The following is a 13,404-nucleotide window of genomic DNA, read 5'->3' as shown; positions in this document are numbered from 1 at the left end:
AGTAGGACTGTAGGCATTACAGGAGAAGAAGGTCTAATAAAATGAAAGTTTTGTGTAGTTTTAAGAATTATATATATATATATTTTTTCTTTTGTTAACCTTATGGATAAACTGAATTTTTAGAAGCTCCTGAGATCCTAATTCACCATGTAGTCGAGTTTGGGACAAACTATTGTAGATCTTATTAGTACTTAGCCAAGTTGAACTTTATTCCTTCAGGTATCAGTCTTTGGGTAGACTGTTTCATGATACGACGGTGTAGACCTGGGCAGAATGGTAAGTGACATTTCTGGGGGTATCATGCTCAGAGTAAAAGGGCTTCTCATAATGCCTTTATATCACAGTACGGTAAAGTAATTTGTGAACTACTTAAGCTCATTGGCAATATGGGGAGAGCATTGTGCAGCCAGTGCAGTGTGAAGAGCTGGGGCCCTGAGCCACATTCATCTGGACTGGAATCTTGGTTCTGCCATTTATTAGTATGGTGAGCTTGGATCAGTCACTTAGCCTTTCTATGCCTGCTTACTCATCTGTAAAGTGAGGACAGAAATAGCTGCCTTGTGGGCTAGAGGTGAGGATCAGAAAACAAAGCACATCAAGTACTTTGCACATAGTAGGCACTCCTAAAGGGTAGCTGCATTACAGACGAGGACAAGGGGATCTCCTAGACAGACTGTGCAATGGTGAGCTGGGGGAATCCGTCTAGATTCTTCCCCACAGTGAGAATTATGCCCAGGTCAGAGGAAAAAGCAGCCACATGACCTTAAGTTAGCCTTTGAGAAAAGACATATTCTTCTGATAAGTTGCTTTTGGCATAAGTCAGGCTCAGAACATACGTAAGTATCAAACATTTGCTTAAACCTAAAGCAAATGTGCTTTATTATGTACCTTGCTCATAATGTAATATATATGTACAGCATATTCCTCATAAATGATTGTGGAGAAAGATAGATGGGGTGGAAGACAAATCATATCAGTGAAGCACATCTCCTATCCTCAAGCTGCCACTAACAGTCAGCTCACGGAGTGGATTCTCTAAATCCATTTTTATAATAAAACCTACTTTTCCTCATAAGTGAGACCTGAAGCCTTATCTGCAGTACCATTTGGGTATCCTTGATCAAGCATCTTCCAAAATGAAGGAAGGCACCAGCATTCTGGGACTGCTACGTCTCTTCCTGGTGGGCTCCTAGGGTGAGCCCCTGGGTTCTTGCAGCAGCTAACATAATGTCCACTGCCTTCCCGAGCTGTGCGAGACTCTCTTTGCTAGCATTTCATAAAGAGCTGTAGCTCCCTGGGTGCTAAATGAATAGGCTTCCCAGCTAGGTTTGTGTGTTCATTTCTTTAGAAAGCGTGTCCTGAGCTGTCATGCTGTGTGGCAGGCACACAGCCAGCCAGCACCAGAGAGAGCAACCAAGAGGAATGTTGCAGATGCTCAGTGAGGTCCTCTTTGCCCTACTCTGAGAGGTCTAAGAAAATGATGTCATTTCTACTTTCTCCATTTTTTCTTTCCTCCTCTGAAATAATTCCCACCAGACCAGGTTTTTTTGTGTGTTTGCTTGTGAAAGAAGTAAAAGGTTATATGTAAAGCAGTCAGTTGCTTACCAAGGGATCAAATTAGCCCTCACATACGTAGGCCCCCTACCTTCCAGCCAGATCTCCATGTCCTGCCTTCACCTCCCTGTTTTCATCCCCTCCCATCTTTCCCAGGCTCAGGGTACAAACTGTTAGCCCCTCCAAGGCATCTCCATCTCTGGGGGAGAATCCGGAACAGCCTGGATGACAGCAACAGGCTTCTACTTCTCCCCTTTCCCCAGAATCAGACACTTAAGCCTCCACCTTGCAATGTTAAAGGAAACCTATTCTGTAATACAAGCATCTCCCTCCAGTTATTTAAAAATCCTATCCTTCTCGGGGATATAAAGCAGCTATAAAGCTTTAAAATCTCACCGCAGCCCTTCTGAACAACTGTTTAGGAACTTGTGGAACTGCTAAAGAAAAGGATCTCCTTTGGATTTAGGACCTTTAATTTCCAATTTATCTTGTTTCCTTTCTTCCCTTTATCCCTAACTGGCTCAATTATCAATCTTGAGAAAAAGTGAATTAAAATCTCCAAAGATTAAAAAAAGTGGCTGAGGAGAGGTGAAAACACAGTACTTGGGGCCACGGAACCCTGCTTCCCTCTGCAGGCGCCCAGGAGAGCAGCAGGAATGGAAGCACCAAAGCAGCAGGAGTGGGTCCCAACGGGGCACTGCCCGGCCCACTCTCCAGTGGCTGGAACATCCAAAGGTGAGCACACTGGGGCTCCCTCCTTTCTGTGCGGCTAGAATTCGCTCCCTCCCACGTGCAAGTCACAAGGCATCTAGGGACTAGCCTCGTCTCTTACTTGGGACTGCAGTGGGAAGCTGACCCAAGGCACCTACTTTCCTCTTGTGAGGCAGCTGAGTATGAGGCGCTGGGAGCCAATTTATCCTCTTGTGTTTCTGTTTGTCTCTGGTTAAATGCCTCAGGAAGGTGCAGATGTGCTCGGATGGTCTTACTTAGTTAACTGAGAGAAAGGCCAAGTCCAGCTCCTCAGAATTCTCTGCACTAAGGTACTGGGCCCAAGCCCTGTAAAAATTAAGTACTACTGTGTTTTCCTTCATCATGGCTCCTATACTGCAGTCCCCTTAGGCATCTTACGGGGAGTGGTGGCTATGATCTAAAATGGGATTGGGGCATTCCAGGATCTCTTGGCCACTCACTTCATATTACTAACACCCTTCATTAACAACATGAAAGTATCTGGGAAGGGAGAAGTGTGGGGAGGATAAGTTAGGCAAATAGTCTTTTTAAAGTACTCAAAAGCATATCTAGGCTATAACTAGCCTTTAATAGTAACAGTAAACATTTATTGAATGCTTAGTGCATGCCAGACACTCTTATAAGGTCTGAATTACAAGGTATGAATTATAGCATTATATTTTTGGAACAACTGTATGAGAATAAATACTATTATTAAAGCATTTTATTGATAAACGAAGGAGGAACAGTATGATCCAGCAACGTAAGGAAGGTCACGTAACTAAAGCAAGAGGTGGAGCTGGAGTTTGAGGGTAGGCTGAGACTCTGAGAACTCTGCTCTCCAACTCACTCACTTCTCCATCATCACGCTCCACTGGAGAACTCAGGATATGTTAACGCAATTGCCTCAAATGAAGCTCTCAAGGTCAAAATGATTGAGATAAAAACAAACCTATCTGTTTCCAGGATGATTATGACATCCTGGGACAGGCTTCAAACTAAACAGGCAGAACTAACACAATCCGTTTCAGACGGAGGCTTGGCGGAAAGGCAGTCCGGGTGAGCTGGTCCAGGGAGCACTTCCTATGCTCCACCAAGCAGGACGTGTGCATGTCAGAAGGATTTGCATGCCCAAATCTGCAAACAACTGTACAAGGTTTGTTCCTAAAGGTAACATGCACCTCTGGGCTAAGGCAGGCTAAGAAAGAACAATAGAGAGCACCAACAGAGGGGTTCCTGTCCCTGAGGACACTTTGCCCCTTTCCCAAGCCACACTGTAGCCTGGCCCGGCCTTCTGAGGCCAAGGGCAGCCCCACCTTGCAGGCAGCTCTTCCATTGCTGCCTGCCTTCATCTGAAAGCTGCACCCCATGTGTTCTCTCTGGAAAAATTTCAGACTCCTATTGACTGATAGTGATGCTCAGATTCAGTCTGGCAGTAGCACACACCAGCTGTTTCCATATGTCTGGGCCAAAGATGGTCACGGCAGTTTAGAATTTCCCTCCTAAGTGAGTTTGAAATGAAAACTTCAAGTTTATAAACCAAACACTAATTCACTTTTCAATGAATGAGACACACATCCCCTTATGGCTCAGAACAATGACAGAACAAGGGAACACTGACCTCTTATTTGCCTCCAACACACCAGGTGCCTCATAAAGCAGAGCATACCCTAGAGGCTTCTAGACAAACTGGGATTGGGATGGCGAAAATGTACAGTTGATTCTCTTCCCTTGGTTTATTCCACCGTGGTTCTCATTCCCATCCTCTGCCCTCCACTCCCATCTTAATCACTGGCTCCCTGTCCTCCTCCAAACCCTCACGCGGGCTTCCCTAAGGATCAATTGTTAGATGTCTTCTCTCCTATTCTGCATACTTCCCTAGGCTGCCATTATCCGTGCTCGTCGCTTCGACTCCAGCCTCATCACTTTTCATTCAAATTCAGCCCAGACTACCCTTCTAAGCTTCACACCCACATGTCCAGAAACTGCCAGACACGTGTCCACTCTGATGTCCCACAGGTGTCTCAAACACTAGTGCCAAAATGAATGACTTGCTCAACCACCTCCCACAACTTGCTGCTGCTTCTCCTCCTGTATGCACTATCTTGTCACCAAATCCAGATACAGAGAAGTAACCTTAGGTTCCTCCATCTCCCTTCTCTCATATCCTGTTAGTACAAAGTGCCTTTGATTCTACCTCTTAAATCTTTCCATTCCCAATCCTACCACGTTAGTTCTTATAAAAGCCTTGTAAATAGTCTCCCCGACTCAAATTACATCCTTTTCCAATATTCAACATTTCCACAAAAATAATCCCTCTCATTTGTTAACCTTAGTACATTCTTAGGGCCAACTGATATGAATTGGTACCTCTGAACTGGCACACGTCCTGATTGGTCAGTGGCTATGTCACGTGGTTGTCAAATGTTTTATCACCCTGATTGTTACTCCCTTGCTTAAACCCTTCAGTGGGTCCCCAACAACTTAAAATCATCTCTTTGGTGCAGCATATCATGGCTTCTTGTTCTTAAGCCACTGCCTAAGCTACAATATCACGCTACCCAGCTTTTTCCAGTTTCTCTAATGCAGGGCTTCTTCAGTCGCGGTCGACAGGCCCAGGCAGGTCCATGGGTAGGGAGGAGGTGTTATGTACACTTGGAAAAGAATTATTTATTTAGCTCCTAACTATAATTTAGTATTTCCTTCAATTGTAAATACAGGTAACAAACCATACTTTTTGTAATGCCTATATTTTGTCATCTATAAAAATTATGGATATTTTCAAATCATAGTAAACTTGCTGTAGATAACTAAAAAATTATTTATACTCATCATTACAAATTTACAATAGCAATTCTGACTGAGATTATATCTCAATATTCAATGTATAAATAAAGATGCATATATTACTATATCACAAATTTTTTAAAAAAATATTTTGATAACTATATTTCAATATAATTGGTTTCTTTTGTAATCTCATGTACTTATTTTATGCATTTAACATTATTCTGAGTATGGGTTCAGATACTTTAATGAGAAAGCCAGAAAGATCCATGGCACAGAAAAGGTTCAGAATCCATGCTCTAATTAATGGCTTCTCCATCTCTCTCTCTCTCTGCTCATCTATCTAGCATAGATTCATTGATTGTTTACCAGGTATCATGAATTGTGCTAAGTCCACAGGATACCAAGATGAGGAAAACACAGTTCCTTACCTCAAGGTGGGGAAGAGGGGAAGCCGGATCATTTAAATACTCTGTGGTAAATGAGGTATTGTAACTTTACATAGGGAGCCATGGAGGCCAATGGGGGCACATCTGGCCAAACCAGAAGCTGAGGCCTCTTAGAGATGCCACTTGAGCCAAGTTTTAAAGGACAAGTAGGATTTAGTCAGGTGAAGAAATAACATAACCTATGGTGTCATAAACCATGGTGTACGCTTTTGGAAACAACTGTGAGTTTGATATATTTGCTCCAGGAAAGGGAAATAAATTGATCCTATGTTGAAGCACCACAAAAAACCACAACTGTCCAATGCTGTATATAAAGTCTCTAGACCTTGGAAGGAAGACAATCAGCCTAGTAGACTTTTCAGAGTTAAAAAAAAAAAAAAAAAAAAAGGCCTGGCCAGGTGCGGTGCCTCATACCTGTAATCCTGAACTTTGGGAGGCTGAGGCGCGAGGATTGTGTGAGGCTAGGAGTTTGAGACCAACCTGGGCAACATAGCAAGATCCTGTCTCTACATGAAATAAAAAAACTAGTGGGTATGGTGGTTATGATTGGGCCATTGCACTACAGCCTTGGCAACAGAGCAAGACCCTGTCTCAAAAAAAAAAAAAAAAAAAAAGCCTATTTTCCTCAGGAATATAAAAAGCCCTCTTCATGTGGGCAATGGAAATCAATAAGTAGAAACTTTGAATTTGGAACCAAAGCCTGCTGATAACAGCATGACCGTTTTCTAGGGGAGGAGAAAGAAGCAGAAAGCCATCTGCGTGACACAGTAAAGAGAGTATTTTCAGACTAGCTTTTCTGTGGCATCCTGGCTGGACAGCACAAAGATACATTTTTCAAAACTGTTTTAAGTTGAATAACTGAGATATATGGAATGATTTTTGCAAGAAAATGTGCAGCTCGAAAACTTTTCACATGGGACAGCCCTGGATAGGTATGAAGTTTCTGAATGACTTTGGGTGGAAATGGCACAGAATATCCTCGATCAGAATATCTAAAAGAGGGAGATTTCTAATCCTAGGAACTGGTTTTCTAGTTAGACTAGTTATCGGGGGTGTTTGGAAGGCAGGAGGCAATGCCCACTATCTTCCTAGAACTATGTGCACTTTTAAGTTTCCTTTTCCCAAGGAGACTGAGACATATTATGTTGATTCAACTTTTACCAATATTAAATTACAGCATGTTTCCTCTTTTTCATTACAGAAACAAAAAGTTGCAATAAACTTCCTGTCTCTTTGTACCTAGTTTCACTTAGGAATTAGAATTGTATTATTCTAGCAGAGAGCTCAAATTTAGCTGGTAGAACAGATAATCAATTAACTGCAAGGTAGCTTTATATCATGAAAGTAAACAATTCCTTGTTGCCCCAATCCTACAGGCACATTTAGCATCACCTTAAAAATAAAACTATTCCCTGGAGTTGGACATTTATTCGTATGACTGTGTGTTAATACTGACCTTGAAATGTCTGCCATCTACCATTATGCCCCCATATTTCTCCCATAAAAGTTTCAGTAAACTTACAGCCCTGACACAGTTACCATGAACAGACCCCTATCTGGGAATGATTACACGTGCATATGGATTTAACTTAGGACAGGAATAAGTTAGCACCTTTCTTTGACCTTTTCCTGAGCACAACACACAAGCAGAATCCAGAGATGATGAGTATTTTACAGCAGCTGGCTTCCACAGGTGGTAAGACGGGCTTTGACATATGATGGGTCTAGTCATTCAGCAAGTGTGAATTTTGGAAGTGAGCATCTGCCAGTCTTATTATTAACTGAGAGCTGAGTTGTTTTTATGAACTTCCAAATCTGGAAAACCTAAATGCATTTTTGAAACAGATTCACTTATAATTTAAGTGCAAAATAAAATAGCATTTTTCTTGTATTTTCATATCCCTCAATGACTAGAAGCAGCTGAAAGCCCTGGAGAGAGCGTTTCCTAAGGCCCCAATATCCTCCATTCAGCTAGTAAGGGCTTCCTCCTGGTTTCAGTAGTTCAATCTCTAGCCAATTGCTATTTCAGAAATATGATGACCACTACATCCATAAGACAAAAACAGATTGGCATTTTCAAAAGTCCTTTCTGGGTGAATATTTACAATATTCTGAAAATATTTTTTAAGAACATACACACTTCTTGCTTTAAGATAACTGTATTGGGAGGTTATAGAAATATGGAAATATGAATTAACACTGTAGGCAAGTTTAAGTCAAATGTATCAAAGTTTATAAGGGGATTCTAAGCCCAACAGGGTATCTAAGGTTTTACTTGCAGATTTTAGGTTCACGGGCCCTGTAAGAGTCTGCCACTCAGCAGGGACTTTTCACTGCACCCAGCAGATACCATAGTTTAGCACCAGCTGGAAAGATCAAGAGTAGTACTGTCCAATAGAAACATAAAGCAAGGCACATATGTAATTTAAAAATTTTCTAATAATAATGTTTTAAAAAGTATAAAGGAATGGGTAAAATTACTTTCAATATATTTTATTTAACCCACTATATCTAAAATACTATTATTTCAATGTATAATCAATATAAAAATTAATGAAATATTTTACTATTTGGGGGAGTACTGAGTTTTTGAAATCCAATGTATATTTTACACTTATAGCACATCTCAATTCAGACAGCCACAAATAACCACATGTGACTGGTGGCTACAGTATAAGACAATGCAGCTCCTTCCTACTCAGGATGGACAGAAAAATGATGCCATGGGAGTATCACAGCCACCCAAATTCTAGGGTGCTTAGACATATTCTAAACCACAGTCCCCTGATAGTTCAGAGATTGGCCCTTTAAACGTGTTTGTGCATGATTCTAGTATTTTCAGGATAACTTACAAATGATAAGTATTTCAGAAAACTGATCTTGGTGTCAAAGTAGGACATTCCTACTCTAATGCATTGGAGAATGAGAAAGACAGGCTCACTAGTTCTCAGGTCATATATGATGTTAGTTCTTTTCCACTGTTTTATTTATATTTCAGCATAACTCATTTATTCTATAAATAGCGAGCCTTCTCAGTACAAGGCCCAGAGAGGCTGAAATGCACTAACAAAATAGGAAAAGTATTGATTCTAAAAATAAATTCAACAAAACCAGGTGGCAAAATATATTTAAGTAACTATGCAATCAGCTTTACTACTCTCTATGCAACTTTCAAGGATAACATTAATTTTAACTAGCAGAACTGTGTCTCAACCTATAAACCTTTGAACTCTTACAGATTCTGACCAATTCTAGTCCTTCAGCCTCAGTAAATATTTCTGCCCATCTACTTGTTACTTATCCCCTTGCAGCACCAAAGTGATTACCTTAGATAAATGTTCCTTTATGGTTTCGTTGTCTCTCTCTACCATCTTCATCATTTCTTGGCCTCCGAGGTAGGCAGCATTAGCTACGTTTAAAAAATGAAAAGTAAAACACTTAGAATATACAGAATAAACACACATGTCAAATTAACTTTAGTAAACTCATGTTCCTTCCTTTCCTTTTGGCAAGTGCTATCTGATTTGAAGCATTGGCGAGGCCAAGAGAGGCATGCGAGTCAGGTAACATATATAGTGTCTGGAAGCAAGAGCATATCCTATGAAAGAACCTTCTCTCAACCTCACTTGGCCTCTTGATAGCAAAGTTTAGCAGTTCAATGGCCTAACATCAGATACCACAGCAGATGACATGTGTAACTGTACCTGACTAAAAGTATTATTATGATTTAAAGATTAGAAGCACAAATTATTATGGATAAATCATGTATACCAAGGAAATGCACACAGTTATTAACATGAAACTATACTGGCTTTTTTTTTTTTTTAAAGGAAACAACTAAAAAGAATGTTTATTTTAAAAAATAGGTTTAAAGGATCTCTAAGAGTTTTCAATGAAAGTTAGTCCCATTATACTGGCTGCAAAATGAGCGAAGTGATGCTCACATTCAAGATGTCAAATACTTGTAAAAGAAGAAGAAAGCCAGAGATAACATGAATTTATGTGGCTTTCTGGTAAGAAAATTGTCATTCAATGTTCTGGGCCTTGAGTTCCATTTTGGCTGATATTATTAATTTGCTTTCTTTTTTGTTAGCATTAGCCTAGTATACGTCCTTCCCTTCATTTTCAATCCTGTCACTTTAAATCACATAAGTGGACTTCTTTAAAAGCGCAGTTTGAAAGTCTGTCTCTTACGTAAAGGGACTAAAAGATATTCATGTATATTGAAATCAAAGATGTTTGGTCTGATTCCAGTCATCTGTTTGTATATCCTATACTTTGCTATTTCCTACTCTTCTTTAGTATGAATGATGAGTTTTCCTCCCCATGCTGGCTTTAAAAAAACTTCTTTTTATTAATAGTCTCAAAGCATAAATTCCATTTTTATTCAAATAGTGGTTAAGCCTTACCTCTAAACACTGGAAAACTTATGTATTTTTTTCTTTTGCTATCTGGAATTGCTCATCCAAACACAGCAGGCCCTGAGCATACTTGCACTTTCCCCATGCCTTCCTCCCACCCTGTCCCCACCCCATGGTTTAAATTAGAGGGAATTTTAGTTCCTGATTATTGTTTTACATTTTGCCTCTACTTTCCTTGCTTAAGGTTTTATCAAGGTAACACACACACACGCACACACACACATGCACACACACAGTTTATACATCAAATATCACAGAAATGCTTACAGTGAAAAATCATAGTTTCTTGTTCCATTGTTTCCCACCTCTAGACCCATTCCCCAGGGGAAACTTCTCTTTAACTCTTTTAGCTGTTTGCCCACTAGGTATCTCCACACTGCTAAACATGTATGATCATCTTGTTATTTCTCAGTAACTTATTCATTACCTTTGCCAAGCTGCTATGATAGATGAGGATTTAGCTCACTATGGCCCTCACATTCCTCCTTGTGGTCTTTTCAACATGTTTACATCTTATTTTTACTTCCTCTATTATTACTTAAATAATACATTTACATTTTTATTTCTAAATATTGTTCACCATTGGGCCAAGTAGTGTATGAAACCACATTTCCATTCTTACAATAGCCCGCTCCTCAATATTTGTTTTTGTTATAGCTACCTTTTTTCCCCAGCTCTCCACCCCATCAATATCCTTTAGAGTCAGTTTTTGTCAGAGACCTCCTTTCCAGGACCCTCAGACCTGCTCTAACCTGGACTGCGATCAACTTAGAATTTCCCTTAGCTGCCTTCTTGGGTTGTTCCCATTGTTTTCTAAGTCCCAGTTAATTAACTCATTCATTTGTTTATTCATTCAAAGATAACTGAGCACCTACTATAGACAGACGTTGGCACTGGAGATAAAGCAATAAACAAGAAAGAAAAAGCGTCTGCCATTATTGAGCTTATAATTCAGTGTTGGCAGCAGGTGAATACAGACAAAATACATGATAGATAGTGAGAAAGTGTTATGGAGAAAAATAAAATAAGCTCAGGAGATAGACTGCAGTGACAATCGTGGCCTATTTTAAGTGCACTGAAAAGGCCTCTCTGATAAAAGGATGTGTGAACAGAGACCTGAATGAACTAAGGAAGTGGGCCATGCAGACTCCAGACAGAACAGGCTGGGAAACGCTCGCTGTGTCTCAGGACAACAAGAAGAGCTCTGGGGCTGCCTAGGGTGGAGTGGGTGGGGAAGGGCTGAGGGATAATGGGTGGGAGAGCAGCGAGGGGCCAAGGTCCTATTCCCCTTCTCGTCTGTTATTGACGAGGCTGATTTGGGGGAGTGTATCTTTAGATAACTTCTTAAGGGAAAGAATACTAGAGGAGAAATTTCTGGAGCTTCTGCCCATCTGAAAAAGCCTATTTTTTTTACCTTCACACTTGACTGATAGTTGGCTAGTTAGAGAACTGTACGTTGAAAATAATTTTCCTCAGAACCTAGAAGACACTGCTCTACTATCTTTAAATATCTGCTATTTTTGACGGGAAGCTTAGACCACTTTGCTTCTCATGCCTTTGAAGGCATTTGTGCGTGTGCAATTGATATTTAATGATGATGTGCCTTGATGTGGGTCTTTTTAAATTGTTCAACTTTTTGGTTCTTAACCTCAATTTTATCTTCTAGCCCTTCTAGAAAAGTTTTAATTCTGACAATCAGATTTTCAATTTGCATGGGATCTGCTTGGGTCTCTGATTATTTTTCCTTCAAAGCATTTTGTTCTTAATCAACATATTTTCCCTAATCTTGGAGGACATGTAGCTTTAAAGTTTTCTTCTGCTTCTCCGATTATCTTTATCTCCTCTAAGGTCATTTACTCGTTTCTTTACTTTGCTCATATTCTTTCTCGCTGGTGGCATTCCTTGAATGTCTGGTGGTCCTCGGTTATTCATTTTTAAGAGAAACATGGTAAAAAGCTGCATAGGTGGACCAGCTTTCTGATTGATGGGCTCCAATTTAGAATTACTATAATGTTACATCAAAAGATCCCTGCATGCCAGAATATATGAAGGTCTTTTTCCTCTGGGCTCTTAAAAGTTTTTGAAGAACACCTTGATTTTAATTTTTTTTATCTGGAGGTTGGATGATGCCTGGCTGCTGTGTGTGCTATGCAAAATGGCAGGGGTGGGGAAGACTGATTGTAATTAATCCTTGCTTGCAGAAGTATGTCTCAATCTCACCTTTCCTTATGCATATTTGGAATTTTGAGCTTCAAGTTCTTAGAGGATTCTTCAGGGGAAACAGGCTCATTCTTTGGCTATATAAGCCATCTTCTAAGCCAGTGTTATACAACTGAACCTTACATAATAAAAGAGATGTTCTATGTCTGTGCTGTCCGGTACAGTGGCCACTAGCCTCATGTGGCTATTGATCGCTTGAAATGGCTTGAAATGTGGCTGGTGTGACTGAGGAACTAAATTTTTAATTCTACTTCCTTCAAAAATCCATCAGATTTTCTCTATTTCCAGCAGTATTTTATTCCTGAATGTCCAAGCACATCCAATAATTCACCGGTTTCCTCCCTCCTCCTGTGGAGCCTTCCATTCTTCTGATTCAGTTCTGGCCTGGCTGCTCTCCAGGCCTGCTGCATAGCTGTCATCCTTGGACTTCCCTTTGCCACTCCTCTGGCCTGGATTCCTTTTTTTTTTTTTTTGGATTCTATCCATGACTTTCTCTTTCTTGGTTTATTTCCTTACATCACTGAAGCACATTTTCCAGTAACTAATAAAAAGTTACATTGGAATTAGATTTTATAAATGTTTACATATCTATTTTTTTTTCTGCTTACACATTGATTCATAGTTTGGCTGTGTATAGAATTCTAAGCTGGAAAATGGGATATCCTCCAAATTTATTTTCTTCCAGCACCCAAGGTTAACGATTCTGATTCCAGTTTCTTGGCAATGTGACTACTTCCTTCCACCTTATCCCTATCCCCATCAAACCCAGGAGTTCTTAGTATCTTCACTTTATCTCTGGTATTCCAAAGTTTCATAGGAATATGCCTTACTATAAGTCTTTCTTTCATTAATTGGGCAGGACATCCAGTAGGCCCATTCATTGCTTGGACTTACCAACTTTAGTTCTGGAAATTTTTCTTTTATTATTTCTTTGATAATTTCTTCCCCTATTTTCTCTGTCCTCTCTTTCTGGAACTCCTACTAGTTGTTGGACCTCTTGGACTAAGCCTCTAAGTCATATTTTTCTTCTATAGCCCTTCTCTTCACCTATTTATATTACTTTCTAGGAGCTTTCTTCGACTTTCTCTTCTAACTCTGCATATTAAATTTTTATTTTGGCTGTGAAAATTTCAATTTCCAAGAACATTTTCTTGTTTTCTTTCCTTTTTCACAGCATTCTGTTCTTTATTTTATGGATGTTTTATTCATCATCTTTCTGAGATTAAAGGGCCATTTTTAAATAA

At 39.9% G+C, this 13,404-nt stretch overlaps 1 protein-coding gene across 2 annotated transcripts in view; it reads right to left on the bottom strand.

Moving 5' to 3' along the window:
- LDAH (lipid droplet associated hydrolase) overlaps positions 1-13,404 on the bottom strand; it is a 107,596-nt gene that overhangs the window by 5,348 nt on the left and 88,844 nt on the right. For both annotated transcript variants that reach the window (XM_069494343.1, XM_069494344.1), the window contains exon 6: positions 8,846-8,928. In XM_069494343.1, the coding sequence (XP_069350444.1) occupies positions 8,846-8,928 (83 nt within the window). The remainder of the gene's footprint in view (positions 1-8,845; positions 8,929-13,404) is intronic.

The sequence above is a fragment of the Eulemur rufifrons genome, chromosome 19 (genome assembly GCF_041146395.1).
Source record: "Eulemur rufifrons isolate Redbay chromosome 19, OSU_ERuf_1, whole genome shotgun sequence".
Classification (NCBI taxonomy): Eukaryota; Metazoa; Chordata; class Mammalia; order Primates; family Lemuridae; genus Eulemur; species Eulemur rufifrons.
The sequence above is the reverse complement of the archived record's forward strand: the minus strand, read 5'-3'. Positions and strand labels throughout refer to the sequence as shown.